General features: G+C 44.4%; 1 protein-coding gene across 1 annotated transcript; it reads right to left on the reverse strand.

Annotated features, from left to right (window-relative positions):
* Window positions 1-636: 636 nt before the first annotated feature.
* Window positions 637-25,827, reverse strand: FAM83C (family with sequence similarity 83 member C). Its single transcript, XM_035548450.2, has 5 exons — window positions 25,812-25,827; window positions 24,879-25,552; window positions 15,915-16,082; window positions 11,480-11,604; window positions 637-1,929 (listed from the first exon to the last, which is right to left on the reverse strand). The coding sequence occupies exons 1-5, from the start codon at window positions 25,825-25,827 to the stop codon at window positions 1,011-1,013; spliced, it is 1,902 nt and encodes a 633-aa protein (XP_035404343.1). The 3' UTR covers window positions 637-1,010.
* Window positions 25,828-26,045: the final 218 nt, after the last annotated feature.

A 26,045-nucleotide genomic window follows, 5' to 3' on the forward strand; every position in this document is an offset into this window, starting at 1 on the left:
GTGCCTGGACACACCACCATGGTCTGGACCGCCATCGTGGGCCAACACTGCTCATGTGCTGGAAAAAAAACGTGTCCAGATGCCACCCATGTGCAGGCATACCTTCCCCATCCAGGCATGACTGAGTACCACCTTTGTTCTGCCACCACCGGTGTCCCAACAGCACAATGAGCAGACGTGTCACCTGTGTGCAAGCATACACCCAGGGATTCAGACACCATCCGTGTGCCTGGGCATGCCACCCATGTCCAGGCACAACCCATGTCAGCTGCCATCTGTGTTCAGATACAATCTGTGTGCAAATACTACCCATGTGCTGGCATCGCCCATGTGCAGACACCACTTACCTGCCATCACCACACATGCGCAGGTGCCACCCATGTCCCCAGACATGCCACCCATGTGCAGCCACCACCCGTATCTTCCTGGCATGGCACAGATCAGCACTGCTGGGGCCTGGCCCCAGGACAGGGTGGCAAGAGGCTCTGGCCAAGCTCAAGATGCTCACCACCCTAGGAGGGACCCAACACAGCTCTTTGCAGTAGAACAGTGCCTTTATTTTTAACATCACCCTGCATTTGACCATTTCATTTTCAGCAAATGGCTACAGGGAGAGGAATTGCTCAGTACAAAAAAAAACTGGGTTCACCCTGAAAACCTCAGTAGCCAAACAGTTTCCAGTTATAGCAGTGGTTTTCCTGTAAGTTTGGGGGGAAATATTTTTTTCCAAATGACTAAAAAATATATAGAAGTGTGCGTTATGTTTATGTCATTTTCTCTCCCTTGCTATCAACTCGTAATTGAAAAATTGAATTGTACTTGCTAATCTCATCTTAATCAGTCATCTATGTATATTAGAAATTTCAGCATAGCACAAACACGTTTTGATAGGAACAACACTAATTTGCCACCTGTACTTTGATTTCAAGCCCCAGATACATTGATTGGTAGGGAAAAGCAACCACTTGAAAATAAGACCAAAGGACACACCGAGGCCCAGGAGAACCAGGTCAGAGTTCAAACCGACTATGTATGTGTTTAGATTTTAACTTGTTGTATTTGGTGATCAGATCCAGCTTACTGTGCCCAAGAGTCATTCTTTTCTCAGCCCCATATGCACTGCTCTTTTCCATCAACATGTCCTCAGTAAGTTTATCATAGGAAGGAACTGCAGGCTTTTTTGTGCGTTTGAGCTGGTTGTACGGTAATAACTGGTCCAATTTTCCTTGTCCAAGACCCTGTCTTTTTTCTGTCCCATAAAAGTTATCATTTTCTGCCGTTGGTTCCCTGGAGGTAGCAGCAGGCTCTTTCTGCTTTGTGCTTGTCACAGTGCAATTGGCACCCTCTGAAAGGAACTGTGGTGTCTGCTCCTGTGTCACTGGGGAGCAGTGGCCGCTGTTTGCCTTGTCATCCCCTTGATAATTAGGTTTGTTGGAGCTGAGGAGAGGGGATGGCTCCAGCTGCAAAAATGTCCTTGCTGTCATGAGATTTGATTTATGATACAAGGTGGACTTATTTGAAGGACTGTTAGGTGAGTCTGGTGGTTCCCCTTGCTGCACAGGGCAAGTGGACTTCAGAGAAGTGTCTTCCTTCCCCATCTTATCACCAGAATCAGGGCTCAAATCATGCTTCTCCTGGTGAGCACCGTAGCTGGGGTTTTTCATAAAGGGAGACATTTTTATGCTTCTGATGCTTACATTGGAGAGGCTGCTGGAGGCACTCAGGGTTTCAGCATCATTCTGGATGGGCTTCAAAAGGGATTCAGTACCTTTTGAGGTGTTCTGAGACAAGGGATCCGACACAGAGAAGCTGGTCACTGCTTTGGACTCTGCATACAAGTACCGAAATTCCTTGTCAAATTCTGCAACTATCTGACCACGGAAGTGGGTCACCAAGCTGGTGTGGACTTGGCTGCAAAGCCAGGTGAAACTGCAAAAAAGGAAGAAAAAAAAAAAAAATCACATGTAACTTTTGTTCGCAGAGTACTGAGACACCTGGCATTACATGTGAGTGATTTATCACTACCCAATTTATGTTATTAAATTAACACTTCCTCTGAAGTATGTACATTGATATTACTTGTAGTAATGGCTGTACTCATTACATATTTATTTTTTTTAATGGTCATTTAATTTTGGCTTGGTGATGTAATGAGCTGTATGAAAATATAAACAACAGCCAAGAATCACACTATACGGTCAGTGTAGAAACCATTAATACAGTAACACCAGGTTTTCTTAGCCTTATGAGAAGTGCAGAACAGCAAATGGTTGCTGTGGTAAAAAACACAGCACTGTGTTTCAGGCCTTTTCTTCTCCAGCTTCATACTGCCAGCACTCTCTGCCCACAGACAAGGAAGGATCGTTTCCAACTCCCATTCGAGTGTTGGAGAGTACTAGGCTAACATCTGTCGGCAGGTTTGTCAGTCCGCCCAGGGGCACTGCAGCATGCATTGTTGTCTGAAGATGGAGAAGCTATGGGTCATTGCAAGTGCAAGTGGCTTCCACAGAATATTCTGAACTGGAAGGGACCCGCAAAGATCATTGAGTCCAACTTCTGGCTCCACACATGACCACCCAAAAATCAAACCACGTGTCTAAGAGCTTGTCCAAACACTTCTTGAACTCAGTATTGAAAGGCTCTTTCTGCCCAACTTGCATGGCAGATCTCCTAGCACAGCATTTGGCCAGTACAGGACACTGCAACATCACCTTTCATAGAGGACAAGGAGATTGTTTTGGGGGGATATCAAGGCATGCCTGGACTTCTCCTCTCATCCCTTGTATTGGCAGGTCCTCCATAAGAGCTGCAGCATGGTGGACTCAAGGGAGCTACATAGACATGCAGTAGGGTGAGGAATGGAGATTTCAGGCACTATGTTGAGGAGCGGAAGAGGTATCTAGAGCTCCACATGGATACCACAGGACAGGAAGCACAATGATGTTTTCCATAAGTATTGCTGTGAGATTCCCCAGACTCTCTCTGTATGCACTATGTTTTGGGACCTCATCAATGTTTATGTCACAAGACAGGTATTTGGGAACTCAGAACAGGAAAAGCAGCTTTTGGCTTAGTCCTGAGCAGTACACAGTTGTTATGGGTCATAATGTTGTTTTGAAGAAAGTAGTATAGTTACATCCAGCACACACACTCCCCAAAGCATATGAAGGTTATTCTAAAATACTATACTGGAGGCTGAAAGCAAATGCATACACTTTACATGAGGAGGGGAGGGGAGGAGAGGGGAGGGGAGGGGAAAAAGAAAATATCTGGGATGGCTAAATAACAGAAGAGAAGCTATTAAAAGCAGAAAAGGCATCCTTCAAAAAGGTTGGGTCACACACTGCAAAAGCTGGAAGAAATAATACTCATCTCTCTGTGGGGCTAATGCATGGTCCATGTGCAATAGGCTTGTTCAGAGAATTCCTTTGGATTGGTGTTTAACCGTGAAGGAGCTTGGAATGGTCCCTGCCCTGAACACACCTTTATACAGAACATGAGAGAATCAGTCTCATATTGAAACTTTTGTAGAAGAGATTAGAAAACGTATCAACAAAACAGAGAGTAACAAATTGGCAGGACCACTTAACATTAGTTCAAGATTGTCAAAGGAATGCAAGGATGAAGTATCTTAACAACTTGGTGGTCAGGCACTGGAACGGCCTGCCCAGGGAGGTGGTTGAGTCACTATCCCATGTGGTGTTCAAGAACCACCTGGACATTGCTACGAGATATGATTTAGTAGCTTAGTGGGTAGTATTGGTGATAGGAGGACGGTTGGACTAGATGGTCTTGTAGGTCCTTTCCAACCTTGTGTTTCTATGATTCTATGAACTAACTGTGATGTATAATCTTTCACTTGAAAGTGTCTTCTTTATCAGAAGAGTGGAAGGTTGCTAAGGAGATATAGTTTTTTTGATGTTCCAGACCATTAAGCCTTGTAACTGCACAGCACAAATTAGTAGAAACTCTTCTAAAGAATACAATTAATGGCCATATAGGTAAATATGATATAATGGGAAAGGTGGCTTTTGCAAAGTAAAGTCATTTCTCACAAAGCTATACAAGTTCTTTAAAGAAATCTGAGAGCCCAGACAGTGGAGATTTCATGTATCTCATGTCTACATCCTTAAAGGAGTCTATCCTGGGGCACTGCCTGGCTCCCAGGGATGCTGGTGTTCCCATCTGCTTACAGCTATTAACCTTCTCCACAAGAGTGCTGTGTCCACACCACACAGCGCTTAGATGTATCGCCAACCCAGGGCTGACACTGCAGCATTTTGCACCCCTCTGTAGCATGATACAGACATTATTTGGAGTCAAGTACTCAGCAGTCTATCAGCTGCTGCCTATGTGCTCTGACCACAGGCCACGAGGATGGTTCAGGACAGCCACAGGATGCTCACACAAACACTTGTGCTCACTTGAACTCCTCAGAACCTCAAGTGTACTTATGGGGCTGAGCACCCACTTCTCTGGAGGAGCAGGCTTGCATCTCTCTCACCGTGAGCATCATCCCGTGAATTTGGAGAGCACCCAGCCAGCTCTCTGGCTGGATAAAGCCTGCCATCACTGTTCATCTAGCCTGGAACTGCTGTTGCCAGCAGAGCTGGAAACAGAGCTGGACAAGAGGCCACGTCTGCCCACCTTGTTCTAACTAGGAGGTTTCATGTCTCATAGTCTCACATGGTCCAGCAAGAATATCACAACAGATACCCATCAGGGACTCTGGCCTCACCTTAGCAACAGGCAAACAGCAGGTCTTTCTTAGGTTTTCCTTCCCTCCGTGGACCCAGTGGCTTCCACCTTCTGCTTCTGCCTTCTCAAGCACCCTCTGGCCCAGGTTCTGCCTCCCTTGATACACCCAGCTTTCTGCTCTCAACCATATGAACTTGCCTTTCCCCCATAAAGAGAGCAACCTCAGATCCAGCAATGAGCTCCCCTGGCCTTATGACTGTCCCCACCACTAATGCCTCTTGTGGCTCTTCTCCCAGTCCAGCTGGGGTGCTGCAATTTCCCATGCTGTCCCAACGGGACCCTGCCCAGTCCACGTCACAACAGGACCTAGAAGGAGGCATCCAAGTACCTGAGACATGATGTAGCAGCTCTGGATTTGTGCTGATCACAGCTCCCCTCCTAGCCATGATACAGGTTTCCATGGCAAGATGACATGGCCTTGTCATCCATGGATGTACCACCATTACAGCTTCCTCCCAGCCCTGTGCCAAAAAATGTGTTCTTCGGGCTCTGGTGGGATGTGAGCTGAGCTCTAGTGTCTCCATATGAAATAGGAACACTGGGAATATGACAGCCATTGACAATACCTGGCCAGACACTGCCCTGCTACCCAAAGCCATCCTCCTAGAGACCAGTGCATGCCAAGGACAAGTGGAGGAAATAGCTAGGGAATGATCATTCCTGGTCTCTTCTGGTACAAAAATGAGGCACTGAATGAAGTTAATGGGTTACAAGTTCAGTACAGACAAGAAGAGGCACTTCCCCATGCAACACAACACACAGGCAAGCTCAGGAGCTCTTCTCTGCAGGGCACTGTGGATGCTAAAGTTCATGTGGGTTCAAAAACCATAGGATTGTCCTTCCATTTTTTCCATAAGGGACTGTTGCATACAGAGATGCCATCTCCAGTTTCTTATCACTCTCGGGCACAAATTGCAGGAGTCTGTGTAAGGCTCTCTGTAGGATGGGACCTTCCCTTCCCTTCCCTTCCCTTCCCTTCCCTTCCCTTCCCTTCCCTTCCCTTCCCTTCCCTTCCCTTCCCTTCCCTTCCCTTCCCTTCCCTTCCCTTCCCTTCCCTTCCCTTCCCTTCCCTTCCCTTCCCTTCCCTTCCCTTCCCTTCCCTTCCCTTCCCTTCTCCTCCCTTCCCCTCCCCTCCCCTCCCCTCCCCTCCCTTCCCTTCCCTTCCACCCCGAAGCAGGAGCCCTTCCGACGCCCGTGCAGCTCCGCCCTTGGCCGGGAGGTGGAGGTGCAGCACCAGCTCTCCGGAGGCTGGAGGCCTGCGGCAACGCCGGCCTGGCCTGGGCCGAGCAGAGTGACAGGAGCACGCCGAGGTACTGGGGACTAGGTCTCAGTGTGCCCCTCTGGAAAAGGGCTCAGATATTTTCATGGCTGCATTGTGCAGGTGGCTTGCAGTTCCTCACACTCGGCTTCTCTGCTTCAGCTGTCTCCAGCTGATGACATGCCAGTTTGCAGCAGATTTTTTTTTTTCCTCAGTAATTTCTGTTACTCGTTTTTATTGTTTTATTGCTTGACTCTGGCTGTCAAGGCATTCTGATCTTTCTGCATTCCAAAGCAAACCTCTGTGTATCATTTTACTCATTGTTAAATGTAGATATTACATAGAATGCAGTACTAGACTGTTAATTTCATGTTACATTTTCTTTCTAATATTTGAGACAATAATCTGATTTTATTGTAGTAAGCTCTTTAAGCTTGCTTCCAGTGCGTTTGTAGTAATTTCCATTCTCTTTTTTCATCTTCTTTTTCATTACAAACAGTGCAATGCATTCAGTTCATTTGGGCATGCCATCTCAGTTATTTCTTATTTACCCTTACAGCAGTATGCCTTGTCTCTTCCTTCTGGATTCAGTTTTTATTTATACACCTGAGAACTTCCTCCTCTTTGATTTGGTGTGCTCTGCAAAGTTTTATATAACTTATTGTCTGGCAGTGCTCACTTTATTGCTATACATTTCAGCCTGGGATTTCCTGGCTGATACAGTGGTCTTTCCTTTCCTTGTATGTTCACTTTCTGTTTCATTATAATTTCTTTCTTAAGGTAACTGTTCATTGGGTTAGATCTGGAACTCCCTCTTAGAAGCTCTTTTTCTTGCGTGGGGCATGGATACCTGAAAGTATGAGTGTTTTCTTCTGAAGAAATCCAAAGCTTTCTCCAGCTTCCCTCCCCCCCTCCCCCCAGCTTTACCTGTCCTTTGCCACTTTTGTACTTAGTTTCTTCCTTTGTGCTGAAGCCAGATGTAGAGTTTTTGTGACCATCTCTTAGCTTTCTCCCTTCATTTTTCAGTTTCATTTGTCATGTCAGCTTCAACACCAAATACTGAGTTCCTTTCAGTACAATGCAGCAAACAATGAGCTCCTTCCTCTCTGTGCCAGTGGCAGGATGTATATCTGTACTTTGTCTGCCTCCCTTTTTGAGCTAAGAAAACTTGCTCTGAGGCAACTCAAACGTACAAAAAATGCCTTTTAGGCTGGCAATAACACACCTTTTTTCTGCTCCTAGTCTGGCAAACATTTACTCAAGTTTTCCTACTCAAGATCCTGTTTAGCTCTAGTCCCATTTGCCCTTAGGCTCCTCTCTCATCTGCATTAGTAAACGTCTTCATACCCTTCACTCTGTTATTTTAATATGCTCAGGGAAACATATTAATTCTTCTGGTGCTCAGAATAATACTAAGTAACTAGATTTTCTAAACTAAAGAAACAGATGGATGTTGTGGAATACCTGAGCTGAAATGATGGCTAACATAGGAGGCATCTCAGACACTTACTGGGTAGAAGAAAATTCAGGAACAATTGCAAGGGCAGAAACTATACAGGAAGAATAAATGAGGGATATGTTGCTGGGACAATTGCACAACACATTAAAGAAAAATAAGTCAATGTAAATGATATATCATCAAATGAAATATATTCTGTTGGATTAAAATTCCACTCCCAAATATGGAAACCATAATACCGGGACTTGCCTGTGAACTTTCTGAGCAGAGTGCTGCTGGTAAATATAGCATGCTAAGGGGCTATGAAGGTAGAAAGCAGAGGATAAAGAGACACTCAGTTATATCCATGTTGAATAGGGGCCATGACTAGGAGAGTTGCAGAAATGGCATTTTGCACACTATAAATGACTGCTTTGGGGAAGAAACTAACCAGAAAACCAAAAAAAAAGGAGAAATAACATTACAGTTCAGAAAGTTCCTTTGGAAAGGCCAGTCGGCAAAAATAACGATGATGTACAAGTATCAAATATTCCTTCGGGAGCAAAATAATCCACAACAGTAACATTCAATTTATAAGAGAAAGTGAGGGATGCTATTAAAAGAAATTTAAAAGAGTAACCGAAAAGGTTAAATGCTTGAGGCAGCACAAAGATTGTTTGAAGGTGCTATATTAGAGGCACAGAGCAAACATACCTAACAGAATAAAGACATTTAAAAACATCCCAAAAGTCACCATAGTTAAAAGGCACAGTAAAGGAAAATATTAAAATAAAGAGCCTTCAAAAAGTGGAAGTCAGCAATTTTCCAATTATTAACCAATGAATACCCTATAATTTAAAATTGAACATGGTAGCAGAGGAATGGAAATTAGTAAATGTGAACCTTTAAAGAGCTCCTGGAAAATACAAACCAGCCACTCTTATTTCCATACTGAACAAACTGGTAGAAGCAAATAGAGAGTAAAATGATTAGATGCATAAAGAACTTTACTCATAATGCTGAAGACTCAGCATATTTTTGTGGAAGGAAGCCATGCCTCAAAAGCCTGTTGCAGTTCTTTGAAGGAGGCAGCAAGCACACAGACGCATAGAATCTGCTTGATGTAAGATGCTTGGATTTACAAAGAAATTTTGACAGAGTCATTCACCAAGGACTCTTAGCTTAAGTGATGAGTATAAAGAAAGTCTTCCCAAAGAGTAACAGTTGATTAAAGATGGGGAAAAAATGCTAGCAATAGTTTTAATTTACCCACTAGAATCCCACAGATTTTGTGCTGGGATATGTGCAGTTCAACACATTCAGAAAAGTTCTGAAAGTAGTGGAAAAAGTCATGTCAGGGCTCATACAAAACAAAGTTGTCCTGAGTGGTCAAAGGAAAACCGGATAATAAGAAACGATGAGAGTATTTTATGGTACAGGGTGAATAAGTGACAAAATGATAGCCAAAATCCAGCATCAATAAATGCAAACTGTTGTAAAAATCCTGATGATCTCTGATTATTTACAAGCTCTTAGATATTAACACTTAGGAAGGAGGTCAGAGTTCCCTTGAACAGTTCAAAACAAGAATCATGTCAGTATTTAGCACTAGTCAAAGAGCAAACGGCAGACTAGGAACTGCCAGAATGGAGACAAAGGAAAAGACAGAAGTTACACTTACACCACTATGCTGAAGTATATAGTGAGTGGGGATATGTTGACCACTTCATGCAGTTCTAGTTAATTCATATCACAAGAGATAGACATTATGGCTAAAGGTCTGGAAGTTCTGCATGAGAAATGACTGAACAACTGAGGATACTTCAGTTGAGAAGAGATTGTACTAGATTGGACTAGATGATCTTTCAAGGTTCCTTCCAATCCCTAATATTCTGTGATTCTGAGAAGAGATGATTCACATGAGGGATTATAATGGAGGAGGATGAAATCATGGAAGCAGTCAAGAAAATAAATAGGGAACCGTGATTTACTGTTCCCAGGTTATGGAAATTTGGGGCATCAAATATAATTGTACAGCAGTAGGCTTAATGTAAATAAATTGGATCACTTCACACAAATCATAAATTAAACTGCAAAACCCATTGCCAGAAGGTATCGTGGAAGCCAAAGACAGAACAACCAAGGTGGGAAAAATTCTCCTATGGAAACCAAACGCAAAGAAACACACAACATACAACCCCAGAGGTCCTGAAACCTCTAATTCTTACACACAAGGCTGCTGAACTATGTAAGAATGCTTTCACCCACTTCTCTGTATCATCCCAAGATACAGGCATATACGGATCTTTGGCTTTACTCAGTAATTATACCCTTCTTTTGAATCTAGCTTTCCCAACTGCAGGGAGTAGTAATCTAAATATCTGCTATACTACGTATAGTACCAGGCTGCAATATACCTGACTTTCTCCTGTGGAAATTTTTCTGTTCACTGTTAAACAAATTCCACAGAAAGAAACTGGTTCTTGTAGTCCAGAACATCGCATGGTTAGTGGGACAGCAGAGAACCAGATATAAGGCCCTATTCAACTGAATAATTATCTTCCGGAACTTGAGAAATTACAGCTACAGATATCTGGAGAGAGCAAGACCTAAATCCCTGCTCCAAACAGCAGAGGGAAGAATTGACGCAGAGAACTGAATCTGTGTTTCAAGCAGTAACCTGACTCAGGGCTATTCCTGACCCTCTGATCCGAACAGTGATGGTGATCAGACAATGTTAACTGAGATTACAGAAACTGCAAAATTAGGAGAGGTAGTAATAGTGAGAGAATTCTTCATCCAGTCATATACAGAGAAGGTTAGTGCTTCACTGGAATGAGCAGTGGAGAAAAACTTTTTGGAAGCAATAAATTATTACTTTCCAGAATTAACTAGTCTAAATTTTTTGACCCACAAGAAAAGGTGCTATTCAGGATGTGGTCTGGAATGATGCATGAGACTCAGTTCAAGAGGCAGCAGTGGAAGAGCCATTTTGTAATAATGCTCACAACACAATTTTAACCCTGTAGTGGGAGAGAGCATCTAAATAAATGTGGCACATGGATATTCAATGTCAGGAAAGGTAACTATTTAAACTGTCCAATGTGCAATAGCAGCAAAAAAAAATCAATGAATGCTAGTCACTGTCAGCAAGGCTACAAAGCAGAAAGCACCATTTTGACAGTCTGTAACACCTTGGTGCCCTGCCTTGGGGGCTGCATGCAGTTGAGGTCTCTGCATCTCAAGAAGGACATAGTGATGTTTGAGAGGGTGTGGAGAAAGACTATTAAAATTACCAAGAGATTGTGCATCTGCCTTAAGAGGAGAGACTCAAAAGGCCAAGGTCTTCAATTTGGACAGGAGAAGGGGTGGGGAAGGGGCTAAGATGAAGGCTTGGAAAGCTGTGAACACAGTGACATCGCTGAAGGTAGGACAGCAATTTATCAATGTACAGCACTAGAACTAGGGGTACTTCATGAAATTAGTTAGAGATTGGTTTAAAATAGACAACGAGTTTGGGCACATTCATGTACAGTAGGTCCAAAACAGATACAGAAGGGAAGAAGTAGAGAAGTACTCTCTTAACATCCCTAATTATCTGTGCTGTGGGAGGACAAGGGGAATGCACCACAGATAGCAGTTTGGGTTGCTCTCCCTAAAAAGCATCTGTTACTGCTGGGGACAAAATCTAGGTCAGGTGGAGCATCAATCTGACCTGGTAGGGCATTTTTTACATTTTCAAGAAATTAAGTGATACTCATAGACAGATGTGTCCAGGAAGCGTCAGTGTTGGCAGACAGGCAGTTAATGCTATCTGAATGTTGAACAGCAAAGTAAAGGCAAGAGGATGGGGTGGAAGGTAAACCACTAAAATGAAAACGGCTGTTTATAAGGGTGAAATGAAGAGGAACAGCAGTGCATCTTTATAGTGCAGAAAAGAAAATTGGAGTTACTCAGTATTTTGGAAATGTGTGTTTTTGCAGTGTCACCAATCTTTGTATTGGTAGTCACTGTTTTTTTCTCACCTGTATGTACCAGCTAGAACTTGGTCGCAATCTATCAGGATAAACTTCTCCAGAACCTGGCCTGCAAATTTCTTGCCTGCTTTGCTGTAATATGTGTCTCCACTCAGACATCTTACGCGCATGTTCTGAACCAAAGAAAAGTAGAGATGGTAAGGGGACGTGTGTTGAACAAAACTGAAGTATTTCCCTATGCATCAATGATTAGACTGTCTCAAGCAGAAGCTCTGGTCCTAGAGGTAGAATGCAGCAAGGCATAACACTATTTTCTGACTTCTACATATGAAGTATTTTGGAATAATGCCTGTTTATATAAAATAAAAATTCCAGCAAATATTAAAAAAAGCTGCACTTAGGTACAAATGCTGTTTCAAAAAAAAATATATAAGAATTCTATGATCCTACAGACCTACAGATCATTTCTGAAGTATGTAAGACTATACAGTTTCTTCCAGGTTATTGCTAATATTTTTAATCAAATTAAATATGCTCTTCTGTTTTTATACAGTGACAGGCTTCTTAAAGCCAAAGTATTGCTCAATAGAAAAGACTTACAGAACAGTATGCCTATGTTTTAAGAATGACCTTTTACCAGTATTTTTTCAAATAGTATTAAGTTTCTGCTGCTGTACTCAGGTGAAACCAACCTGATCCTCACCTCTTTTAAAGACTGCAAAGAACTTCTCTGATCCAACTTCAGCCTGTAGAACCGATTGCCCAGTTCAAAATAGGAAACAAGGCTCCTGGTGTCCAACAGGAGCCTCTTTCATAAGGTAAAATTTTTGCCCATAATAAAAGTAATTTGCACTTCAGCTAGGGCAAGCAGAAGAGGAGAACAGTCACTGGAAACAGTTACTGGGCTGGTCTATATAATACAGTGCCAACAAAACATCTCAAGTGTAAAGAAAGATCCCCAAGACTGCACCTACAGGGGCCTGCCAGATCATCCCTTCTGCCCTTCCATGCCAGCTCATGGCCACCTGTAGTGGCCTTGGCACACCAGGAGCTGTCACAAACTGTTCCCACCTGCATTTGAACAGGTGGATTCCTTCATGGGCAGCTCATCCCTGCTTGGCATCAGTACCCCAAAAGGTGAAGACCCATGGCAGCAGAGGTAGGTATGGATGGCACAAGCTGATGGGGCTGTTTTGCCCCTCCACAGAGGTGGGTACCATCCTCCACCATGCTGTGGATTTCATTCTGGCCAAACACAGCAGTTTTTAACAGCCACTGCCAGACTAAAACAAAGGACACAAATAATTTTTATTTGCCTGCAGACGTTCTTCACAGATCACAGACCCATGTCCTTTCCCTGTTGCTCCCCAGGAGCTGCTCATGAAAACGGCTGTGCTCCCTTCTCCTCCCCCTCTTCCCTGGCAGGATGACCATGAATGGGATCATGGGGTTGCCTGTATGCAGCCAGGGACTGGCTTGCCCAGCTTCTGGCCTCACGTGTAGCTCACGGCACAGAAGTTGTGCCTCAGGGATGAGGAGCTGGAGGCAACCACCCTGCGGGAGGCCCAGCTCAGCTCTGCTCCTGCCAGCCTTCCTTTTCCATCAGAGCCCCTGGAGGCAGGAGGTTGGCTTCACAGAAACATCTTCTGGGGAGCTCAGTGCAGCAGGTCAGGAAAGGCTCAACTCACATGTCATGCTGAGGAAGTCTCACCGCCCATGCAATGTCCACCATTGCCTTCAGGACTCCTCTAGGCAGGTGTCCATCTAACCCAGCACTATCTCTTGCTGTAGGCCATGGCAGCTCTGGCAATCATTTATGACACTGCCCCCTAATATTGCTGAAGCCTCTGTTTTCTGCTAAGGGAAATTCTTGAGCCTCTTGTGGCTTGTCTCAGTGGGCACCCCACCTGGCCCTATTCTCTTCTCCACATATTTGTCGAGTCTTCTCTTGAGCTCATTGAAAATTTTAGCAGGGACAGAGCTGAAGTTTCACAGTCTTTGCACTTTGCACTTGGCTCTCATTCGTTACCTTCTTGCAACCCAGAACATGTTCTGATTTGTCACCCATTAGAAGGGATGAAATCTTTCCCCATGAGGACAGTTAGACATTAGAACAAGTTAACTGGGCAGGTTGTGCTTTCTCCATGCCTGGAAATTTTCAAGACCAGACCAGATAAGGCCCTGAGCAACTCAATCTGACCTCCCAGGTGACCCTGCTTTGAGCAGGAGGTTGGACTTAATGACTTCCTGAGGTTTCTTCCAACATGAATTATTCTATGATACTATGAAATGCCACCACAAATTGCTGAAATAGAGGAAGATACACTGGATGCTTGAGGAGATGTTCACCTAATCCCGTTGCCATTCAACACAGGTATTTTTTTCTTCCAATGCTGAGGTTCTAGTAATAGTAATTCTCAATGGGAAGAGCCTACTCTCTACCTGTGGAAGTTAAAATCACTCCAAGTAAGGGTTATCCTGTAGATTTATTTCCATAGCATATCTTTATTCCCTCTCTCCTTTCCAAGGCTGGGTGAGTTTCTGATACCTGGCTCATTTTTTCCATCCTCTTCTTCCTCATGACAATCCAGGCCCTGAATTGCCCAGGCAAGATGAGAATCCTGCAGTCTTGCAGGAAAGCCAGAACAACGTGTATCATTCTCACTCAGCTTAGTAGTTTTAGGTTTAATAGAAGGTCATTTGAAAAAAAAAATCCAAAAATCTTCTGCTGTGACCACTGGCAATTCTTGATGAACTACTGCAGGATTTGTTGATGCTCAGCAGTAAGATTTGACACAATTAAGCTCACAGAATGTTCTCAGAAGTAAGAAGGTACAGGAGAAATTGTCCCATAATCCTCATTAAACTCCATATCGTCACCAGTTTTTTACCAATGGAGATTTACCATCATATCCGGTCTCAACTCAGAACCAGGAATAAAATAAGTACATTCATTCCATTTAGATGTGAATATCAATCACGTATGTTAATGTAGTGCTTAAGATGCAGAAGCCTAAGAGGGACTTGACATTGAAACCTGCGGATGAGTCACTGAATGGGTGAGGCAAGTGTTAATTAGCCATTAAAGCACAAGACATGACATCAGGTCTAACAAAGAGATGTAGACATCTCCATGGATGTAAACCAATGTTAATATTAAAAACAATGGCCATACTTTTGGATAAAAAGCAAACAAAATAAATTTTGGAGAGGTGGAATTTACCTGGATCCACTAGATGACTTCAATGATGCTGTTGAAATGTTTATGAAACCAAACATGCTCCAGCTTGGAGCAGTTTTCTCTAACACTTGCCATCTCAACAGGCAGGATGAAATGGGGTTGGCTTGTGATTAGCAAGAAAGGAGAGTGCATCACCAACATGAGGAGAAAAGGATGCATGTCTAAGTTAATCTTTGTGTAGACAGGTTAAACATCATAAGAAATTAAGACATTTGCAACTGTATCTATTTTGAATGCTGTAAAACATTATTTTTGCATTTTCCCTAGATGAGGGGAAAATCTATGAAATGGATGGCTGGAAGTCTATCAGCCTCATCATTCTAGGGAAGGCACCCAATGCAGAGCATAGCCCCTAGGTGTTGGCCTTGCAGAACTAACAAATGATATCAAAAATCATCCTCCATTGGTAGGTGTTAACCAGAAAAGTTATATGGGGGACAGCATGCCACTGGGGTAAATTTCTGAGTCTGGGAGTTCCCAAGAGAGCTTGTCTCACTGCCACATTAATTTTTAGTGTTTGCCTGCTCGGGGTACCTCACAGCATTGATGATGGACACCCCAATGAGTGGGGAATCAGGCTCTTCACAAATCCTTCATGAACCCAGGTGCCAAACTGAATCACAAGCATAAAAGTAAATCCTGATATGACATTTTTAACATCTGGTTTTATACTGAGTTAGTGCCATAGGGCTAGGAGCAAATGGTATATTCTGCGTCAAGACATCCCAAGGGATATGCTACTTTCCTTCCCCACGCAGCTGAAGTGCAACACACTACAGCAGCTCTGTCCAGAACCTAAAGCTGAGCTGAGGGGTCTGAACTGAGAGAAATTTAAATCTTGCAACTCAGTGTCCTGGGGAAGGAACTAAGAGGGCATAAGCAGAGGAGGTGATAGAGGTCCTTGTGAGCAGAATTTTTCTGGTCTACCTCTCTCATCCTACATGCACCAGTGCAGCAAAACTTCCAGTAATGTGTTGCATCTTACTGGCCTTGACTTCACACCTCTTGTGTGTAAATCTGCAATGAGGACCACAAGTCATCAGGACATGGGACTAGAAGGGCTTTTCCACTCTAACCCCTGTGTTTCCATATAGATCTCAATTTACCAGACTGCAGTCCCTTAGCCTGGGGCAGTGGGAAAACAGGTCCTAGAGACCAGTCAGAGAGAACAGAACAAAGAGTTCATGTTTTTATCAATTCCAAGACTCAGTTGTTACATCCAGAGTGTGATTAAAAACTTACTGGGAAGCTGTCCTGAGTAAGAGCCATTTTATTGCACATTTCCACAAAATGCTTCAAGTACTCTTCATCCAGGATCAGGTAAACGGGGACATGCCGTCTGCTTGAGGCCTCCAGCAGGTCACACAGTATTTCCATGTCTGTAAACAGATCCATCACAATTGCTATCACCTAGCCAGGAGAAGGGGGGGGGGAAGGGAGAGAGGAGGGGGAAAAAAAAAAAAAAAAAAAAAAAAGAAGACAAGCGTTGAAACTTCATGCCCAAGTGAATTGCACTTCAAACCATGAATTAAGTAGTCAAACTTCCAGACTTACAGAGTATCAATGGCCACATGAGTGGAGATAGCTTCTGGACCTTTGTATTTAACAGTCCTTACCCCACCATGGCAGATAAAATCACTCTTAATGACTATGAAGACATTCCCTGGCTTGCTACCTCCTGCCTCATCCATCTGTCATTCACAGAAAGAAATAGCTGAAAGGGTAATGTATGTGCACAAACTCTCAATGTCATTGGTGCAACAATTATGTGTTGCCTTAAGCAAATGCGTCAGAAACATAGCATACAAACAGGAAGAACTAAGACGGACCAAAATCATGATTCAATTCAAAGAGTGATTCCATAGATGACTAGCATATTAATCTCAAGAAGTATCATTTCTTCATGAAGTACACGCTGACAGGTCAGGGAGAAGGTATGTTGCTCAAGTATGTATATATCCTTGTTTCAAGATCACATCCTATGGGCAACTAGACAGAATCATCAAATAATGTGTAGGAAGAATCCTTCCCCTTCCCTGCTGGTGGCAGTCCTGCTAACACAGCCCAGGATGTAGTCAGCTTTCTTTGGCACAAGGCACATTGGTGACCTCTTCCCAGGACCCCAGGGCTTTCCTCCAGAAAGCTGCTTTCTAGGCTGTTGTCCCCAGTGCGTCCTGGTGTATGTAGTTATTCCCTCTTACATGCAGGACTGCGCATTTGTCTTTCTTTTCTGGGGTTTCCATCAGCCAAATTCTCTAGACTGCTAACATCCCTCTGAACAGAAACCCCACCTTCCAGCACATTAACTGCTCTTAATTTGGTATTGCTTGCAAGCCTCCTCGGGTTGCACTCTATCCCATCATTCAGATCGTTAATAAAGAGGTTAAGCAGTACTGGCTCCAGTATTGACCCCCCCAGGCCATTAGCTAGGCTTTGGACTACCTGAGTGCAGTGATAAAGCCATTTTTTTTCACCTATCTTGTGGTCCAACTATCCAAACCGTGTCTCACCAGTTTGGCTATAAGTAGACTATGGGACACCACGTCAAAGCCTTCGCTAAAGTTAAGGTACTCCGTGTCCACTGCTCCTCCCTCATCTACACGGCCTATCATTGAGTCACAAAAGGGAATCAGGTTGGACAGGCACACTATGGCTTTCATATTCATATTTTATTCTTCATTTACCTGGATTTACCTTCCAGGAGGACTTGCTCCACACTTTTCCTAGGGAGTAGGGTGAGGCTAACAGACCTGTAATTCCCTGGACTTCCCTTCTTGCACTTTTTGAAGACGGATGTGATGTTTGCCCTTTTCCAGTCATGAATAACTACCCCCAAATGCAATGACATTTCAAAGATGTTCAGAGAGTGGCCTTAATTATGACATCAACAGGCTGAACGAATCTGTCTCATAAATAATGTGGAAAAGAACATACACATCATTATACCAGGGATTGCCCTCACTGGGTCAGAAAGATCAAGTGGATAGTCTTTTTACAGGCAATTGGCAGTTGCCCAGATCTCAGGCTTTTGTGACAAAGATGAATCATTAACTGTCCAGTCATTTTTTGGCAAGGAAACATAGCAGGGCAGATATTGTCTATGAAGCCCTTGGAATGCACTACTGATGTGTTTTCATAGAAAATGAAAAATTTCTATTTCAACACATAGAAAACTGACCAATTAGAGAGCTCTTCTGAATTTGACCTGCCTATAAGCAGATAGATATTTTAAAGCGTGTTAGTAAGAGTGACCATAAAGAGACAGTTGAGAATACTAAGGGTAGAAAGAAGGTATAACACTAAAATTAAACAAACAAACAAAACAGATTTTTAAAAAAGATTTGCAAGGGAGGGGGTTTTAAAATGGAAAAAAAAAAGAGAGAGAGAGAATAAAGAATACAATGACAACCCATGGATGAACGCATTCTTGAAAAAAATAGAAGGAAACCACAGAATATAGAAGGTACGTCTTTACAAGAACCTAGTACAAGTGAGTTGTCCCAGAACTAGAAAATTCATATTACAGTATGACCTGCAACAAGGACAATGGATCAAGGGAAATCAACCATAAGTAGACTAAAATGTAACTGGAGAAGCTGTTCCACTCTTCCTCAGAGTGACATTGCCTGCAGACAACATCAAGAAGGCTATTATTTGGATCAGGAAGGGACTGCTGGGATCCATCCATTGGCCATCACTATAGGGTGACATCTTGGAGATAAAAGGAACCATTAGGATAGCACTTGCTGAGCTGAATGATTAGCACCAGACCTGATGCATTTCACCCAAGAGTGCTTGCAGAGCTATCTCATGACCTAGACCAGTAACAGTTAACACTGAGAACTCAGGGAAGTTGACATCACACTGAAGAAAGTAAAGTAGCGAAACATATACAGACAGGCCAGCTTCATTTCAAAAGCTGCAAAAATACTGGAATTAGTGATCAATAACTTTCGTTTTGGTCCTTACCATACCTTAGCACTAAATAAGATAACTGTTACTTGTAAGTTGCATGCTTAAGTAGAATTTTGAGTTTCTCCACCTACTAGAGAATCACAGAATGGCTGAGGTTGGAAGGGACCTCTGAAGATCATCTAGTCCAACCACCCTGCCAGGCAGGATCACCTAGAGCACATTGCGCAGGATGGCATCCAGGCAGGGTTTGAGTATCTCCAGAGAAGGATACTCCACAACCTCTCTGGGCAACCTGTCCCAGTGCTCTCTCACCCTCCCAGTAAAGAAGTGCCTCCTCATATTGAGCCGGAACCTCCTGTGCTTCAGTTTGTGCCCGTTGCCTCTTGTCCTGTCGCTGGGCACAACTGAAAAGAGACCGGCTCCATCCTCTCGACACCCTCCCCTCAGATACTTATACGCATTAGTGAGGTCTCCCCTCAGTCTTCTCTTTTCCAGACTAAATAGGCCCAGTTTTCTCAGCCTGTCCATGCACAACAGGTGCTCCAGTCCTCTGATCATAAGGATGCCCAAATATAGACACCCCAAAAGCTCTGAGTTTTGGAGAGACTCTCCAATGTCCTTCTTTTCCCTGCTACTCAATGTTTGTGCCCTGCACTACACTTTGCACACAAAATCCACAACATAGCACGTTCCTGATACTAATCATGCACCCTGGGAGAGTGGGAAGCCTGTTTCTAAACACTTCTTCTGCTTCTGTTAGAGCATGGCCATGAATACAATTCTCTATAGCCCAAACCACCCTATGGAGCAGACCATGTAGGCTGAGCTTCCCTCTGCTGTTTCTGCTCAGCTGCTCCTCTTTATTTAAAGAGTTAAACGCAGAGGACAGCAGTGAGGCTGACTTTCATGTGTGCAGTGGTTCAAACTTTAAAATAGGAACAGGCTGAATCATGTTCACAGGTTAGACACAGAAAATAGTTGAGGAGCTCTGTTGCTACCCTTGGATGTGAGGACATGCCCATGTCTCTGCTTCATAGACTTATAGAATGGTCAAGGTTGGAAGGAACCTCTGAAGATTGTCTAGTTCAACCCCCTACTCAAGCAGGGTCAAGTAAAGATGGTTGTCCAGGACTGTATCCAGTTGGGTTTTGAATTTTGAGTTTCTTGTACTGTGAAGCCCAGAACAGGCAAACTGTCCCAGATTGCCTGCTGCCCAGTAGCTCTCCTGTGTGTTTTCATGAACAAACGGCCTCTTTCCAAGCCCACACTCATGGTCCAGGTGCTGATTAGAGGCAGCTGCTATAGACAGAACAGGGCCTCGCTGGCCTCCCCATGCCCTCATGCCCAGTATTTAGTTTGTCAGGCTGGTTCCTCTCAGCCCTGCTGTGTCCTTACAAGCCATTGGAGAGACCGTCTGCACCAGGATTTCAGCAGAGGTGGGCAGCAATGCCAAAAGGTTGCTATCTGAGTTCTTGGGGATTTAGCCCTTTTGTGGATGGACAAGGTTTCTGGCTCTATCTGAATTGTCCCCAAAGACCATCTTGGTGACATACCTCACAATGACGTTGGTCCTCTCTGTCTTGCAGGAGACCGCAGGCCCAGCCCACCATAGAACAATTTGGGGGAGCACCTTCCTGGAGGGTGTGATCCCAGGCATCCACATGGGATACAAGACAGCTGTCAGAAAATGACAAGTGCTTTCAACAAGCTCCTCAACACGCACTAAAAACCATTCCTACTGCCCAGGCCAAAATCATGTCTCCTCCACCCTCTCGCCCTGGCAAATATGGGCTTCAGAGCCTGACTCCAAAAGGTACTTTTCATGGCCTTTGTTGCTATTGTCTTCTTAGAAGCCTTATGATGCTCTGGCAAACTATTCTCCCTTCCTGAAATCCCATCATCCAGCAGAGTCAGTCCTGGGAGCACCCTGAAGTTAGCAAGAAGCATTTTCAACTTTCCAAATCAAAACTACTGCTGGGTTGTCAGCATTAGGTACTGCTGAGACCTACACGAAAGAACAGGACTTCACCCTGTCTTTCCACAGTAGCCTTCAGCCAAAGACCAAGGGTTACAAGACCAGGCAATTTAGCCAAATGACTTTGATAGGCCACTCATTCTTTAACGAGGAAGAACTAGGAAAAAAATCTATAGCCCAAACCTTGTGTAGAGCCCCAGGCAAGTCCCTCTCAGCCACACTTGCCTCTTGATAGCCCGGCTCATCTCAGGCATAGTTCCTGGGGCAGGCTTCTCTCTGGAGACAATCTAAACATGCCTTGAAAAGTCAATATGATGGAGTCAAGAGAGACTGATGCTCCTTTGGCTCCAGACCCTCCAAGCTCAGACGCACCACATACACCTGAAGGGCACAGAAGGCCACACCAGTTTGCATTTCTCTACCAGTGCTCACAGGCTTTGGCAGAGCTTGGGGTTGTTGCCTGCCCCAAACCAGCACAGCCAGTCTGTAGTACTCATTGTAAGAGGGATATAGCTGAGTAGGTGCTATTACAGCTTTGTATGGCAGCATGGGGACACTGTGGCACCCAGTGCTCTGGGCTGGGGCGCAGCCAGCTGCCAAGCAGATCTGCATCTCCTGGCAGCGTTGTGGCAGGGCTCTGGTGTAGTTGTGGGAGCAGGCACCCCAGGCAGTGGGACATCAGCTTGTGCAAGCTGGGTGGAGCCCCATGTGATAGTCAGGCTCATGTTTTCTGACGTGGGTCTTCACTTGGCATCAGGAGGTAGAATGGGCTCTGCCTCCTCCCACGCAGTCCCTTCACTGGAGGGATTTGGGTAGAGTTGTTCCTGGTGGTGCTGGTGTGCACCCACAGCCGATATCAGGGGAGAAAGCTGGCAGCCCCTCACGCACTGTGCATTGCAGTCGGGAGAGAGGGAAGGTTGTGCTCTACTACAGCCTCATGCAGTGGAGAAGCAGGTACCTGTGGAGGGGCTGCTTGTACCAAGTGTGGGTGCCACAGGACAACTGTAAGGGCCACTCAGATTGACGTATCCTCCTGATAAACAAAACTGGCAGCTTTAATAATAACATCAGCTAAAACCCAAAGACAAGATGTCTTGGTGGATGAAGACACTGGAAGTCTTCCCCTTGAAACATCCCAAGAACGTATTGTCACAAAAGTGAGGTCTAAACCCTCAAAGATAATTTTCGGCAGCTCTCTGCAGCAGTGGAAGTTAGGTACCTAAATACCATCTCCAGTTCACGCTCCTGACAACTCATATCTCAAGTTTAAAAGCATTTAAGCCACTCTGGGCTTACAGTGGACCCTGCATGTCCAGGGCCCAGCCCCTTGGCCTCAGTGGTTGGAGCTACGAAGCTGGGGCTGGCTCAGAACCTCCCTGTTCCTCACCAAGACACCACAAAGACACAGCTGTCCTACAAGCTCTAGAAAATTCACACCTTGCCATTGTAGGGTTAAAGCAAGATGTTTCTGGATCTGCTTCTGGAAACTCACAATTCAACAATTACTGCAGTCATCACTTTGGGAATTATAGCACTTAACAGCACCCCACTGGGGTTGCCATCTGTCTGGTTTCTAACCAGCACAGCTGGTTTTACTGGTATTTGCCAATAGCAGTGTGGTTTTGGTTATTACTATAGTGTTGCCATTTGCAGCAATACATTGCTTCTCTGGGGGACCATCAAGGACCCTTCTACCATCACTTGCAAATGCAAACACACAGCCAGTGTCAGAGCTGTACAAGAGGGGCAAAAGAAGAAGTATGGACCCTACCCCTACAGTTGGATAGCTTGGAGCTCATCCAACTAAAGTATAATTATAATAGTATTATCAAGTGAAGGCTAAGGTGTGGCTGCACTGCATCTTCTTATGTCTGCAAAGGGAAAAGCTCAAATCTGAAAATACATCTTCAAAGACAGCTGGTTAAATACAGTAAAGTAGAAAAACAAACCACACCAGGAAAAGGTACCAATAAAACAAATGCCCATTTTGATAATTTGTCAGTACAAATATGTTGTTGCAAAATATGTCAGCTGATGTTGTTCACTATGACTGTACAGGAGAAAACAGCAAATAACATTTCAACACATCCTTTCCGGTCTACAGGACCCATGAAAAGCATTCAGAGATCTCAGCATCTTTCCTACATCTCACCAGCACTGTTTCCCTCTTATGCTACCTGTAAGCACATAGGAGAACAAACACTCTGAAGGAGGAATATGAGGAGAATTTAAGTCTAGTGGAGAAAATATTTGCTAACTATTGCAAAATAGGAAGCTGTTCTCTGTGCAGTTGCTACTGGCACTTCAGGCAAAAGATGTTTCTTACCTTTGGTTGCTCTTTTGATATTAAAAAACATACAAGTAACATCATTTTGGATTGTTTGAAGGGCAAAATGACTGGTTTGAAGAGCAAAATGACTCAGTAACTACTTAAGGATGTGTAACTGGGGTTGTGGATGAGCTGGAACTGCTGTCAATCACAGAGTTAATCATGGGAAGCACTGGCCAGAGCTGCTAACACAGAAGCCAGTAAAACACCATTAGGGAACCGATGATTGAAAACACATTATCACATTTCACACAAAAGTCAAAAACACTATGTGAAAACCCCCACTTTGAAAATAAAGGGCCGAATATCATCAGTGCTTTTTCAAGCCAAGCAAAAATAAAAAGCTCAAAAAGTACTTAGAGCACAATAAAGCACCTGATATCCAAGCAGCCTGTCTGCAGAAACAAGGAAGTTCCTCTGAACCAAAAAAGCAGCAGGATATTTTTCACGTGGTTTAGAGGATCAAAATATCATTAGAGATCCGGGATGTGCTAAGAAACAAGGGGACATTTCTCGGTAGTCATTTACTTTGTGCATTCTGCCATGACTGTCTTAATCCCCACTGCTGAAAAAGTGTGACAGGATTTATCAGATCATTCAAAATGTTATAAGCTCGCTGCCTGCAAGCACAAACAAAGCTTTTTGTTCGTTACTTCCTGGAAAAAACTTCCCATATTTGCCAACAAGGCCCAATAGAAATTCAGATATTAAGCAACAGCTGCTTACAACTGAGCCAAAATGGCCTACTATTGGATAAAAATTGAAGATGTTCATTTTCCTCATGTCATGCCTGAATTTCAATTATATGTGGTTGTTCAACAATGTTACAAAGCTACACAGCAATTTGAGCTGCTGCATGGCCCCAGTTTCATCTGCCGAGGACAACATAATTATGTTTGCTCAGTTCTGTGGATGGTGGTATAAGACAACACTTTCCTTCAGTCTGCCTGGAAATGACTCGTGTTCTTGACAAAGCTAAAGTCCAGGCCTACCAATTCTTTAGTTCCTACTTTATGTACTAGGCAGTGATGGATTTAAGGAGTGACTATCAAGAGCGATAAGAGAAACTACCTACGAGCTGACCGATTAAAACTGAACTTTGCACTGAAAGTTAACTCAATATCCCTTCACTATTGGAACGAAATTGCATGAAAAAAAAAAAAAAAGATGTGGAAAAATTGAAAAGAACCACAAAGACGACAAAGCTAATAAAAGCTGAAAATGTGTCTGAGTTGCTGGTTTAGTACACAGTATAATGGCAAAGTAAAAAGAAGCAACAAGTGAGAAGCATATGTCACCATATCCACGCCAGGATTATGCTTCATACACCAGTATGGTAGTTGTCCAGTCATGATTACATCCACGGGCTGGCAATCACCACTCAGCAGGAGCTGTGTGATAGGGCAAAGCGGGCTAATCTTACTCATTCTCAGAGAGACACAGACATCAAGTCTAGAAGACATGATGATGTATTCTAAACTATTTCAAACCACAGGCAGGGATTTTCAGTCCCACAAGTTTACTCAGGTCCTATGTTCTCACACAGCAACTCACCAGTGCCATCCTCTTGCTCTGCCTGACATGATATCCAAGGGTCAAGGCTAGCCCTGGCCACGCGGACTCCCTGGTGCAGGGCAGAAGGGCCAGCAGGTGCACGACTGCTGCTTGAGGACAGCTAAGCTTTAACACTATGCCCTGCCACTTGCTCCAGGCTTTGGTACCGCGCTCTGCATACCCACAAATACAGACGTAGAATGCCTTAAAGCATATTGCCTGGATGACATGAAATCTGAGGTGGAAAGAAATTACAGGAAAGGAAAGGAGCAGAACAGTTACAGATGTGCTAGAGAAAGAGCAACCACATCATGCCAGACATCTAGACAGCAGCACCAGCTTGAAGCATGTGCCGTACAGCTGTAGGACCAGCCACCAGGACTTGGGGGCTGGAGCAGAAGACCCCGCTGGAGGGACACAGCTCTATACATACCGTCCGTGCCCGGCTGATCAGAGACCGGAACAAATCCTTAATGCTGTTAGCTTTGTTTCTTTGGAAAATCACAGTGGCTTGAGTCTGGCCAGACACTGTGAGGAGTGGGATTCCTGGCCACCCCAGCTCCAGCTCAGGAGGGTGCACATCAGACATGAGTGGGAAGTAGGTGCCAGATGTTAGTTCGGAGCAGAGGGAGGACCTGTCTCCAGTATCTGCATCACCAGGGTCACCCTCTTTGTCTTTCATCGCGTTGAGTTCTGGATAGCTTAGGTTTCTCTGGTGGCTCATATATTCCATGTCCAGTGTGGAAAGAAAAGGCAGCTCCCGTTCCTCAGTGATGGCACTCAGGTAGCCGCGTTCCCCCTGCTCAAGAAAGGCGTCAACAGCAAGCCTGGCTGTTTCACTGTGCTGGAGCACCAGGGGGGTGGGCTCCCTCCACCACGGCTTCTTCAGCTGCTCCAGGCGGTTCCTTAGTGGCCCAGACACCCCTTGCTGGCTCCCATAGTTGCGGTGGAACTGGGGTCTCACCTCTACTGCCAGGTAGTTGAACATGACCAGAGCTATTGATGCTAAGAAGAGCCTCTCCAGCCGTGTTAGTCCTCTGGCTGATTCCAGGTATTTTCTGTCCCTTTCCTGCACTCCTGAGTTCCTCCCAACAGGTTCCTTCAGGACTCAGCATGAGCTCCACTCCTCTGGTTGGAAGTTAATCACAAGGTACAGCCTCCCACCCTAGGGGAGGAGCAGGCTCTCAGCTCCCTCTCGCAGCTCCGCCAGCTGCACACCTGATAACTGGGACTTAGAGTATCCCTTTTGCAAGGGGAGGAAGATCATCTCTTCAAGCTGCTCCTTCCCTTTCCCTGTAACTGATTCATGCACTGCCCTCCCTTTCTCTCCTGACAGGTCCCCACCCTTGGCCAAGCATGCTCTAACCTGTTTTGTCTCCCATTGTGCTCTCAGTGGAAATGCAGATAGATGTTGAAACTTGTTCCTGCTTGAATTTGTTCCAAATCAAACATGCTTCTCAGTGGCAGTTACAATGAAATACATATATCCCAAGTGGGTAACGAGACTTGGCCAAGAAACTAATTCATCCTTGAAACATAGCTCCTGTTTAGCATTTCCTGGGAGCCTGGGCTCTGCTACACCGGCACCCAGCAGGGAATC

This window comes from Cygnus atratus, chromosome 16 (genome assembly GCF_013377495.2).
Source record: "Cygnus atratus isolate AKBS03 ecotype Queensland, Australia chromosome 16, CAtr_DNAZoo_HiC_assembly, whole genome shotgun sequence".
Lineage (NCBI taxonomy): Eukaryota > Metazoa > Chordata > Aves > Anseriformes > Anatidae > Cygnus > Cygnus atratus.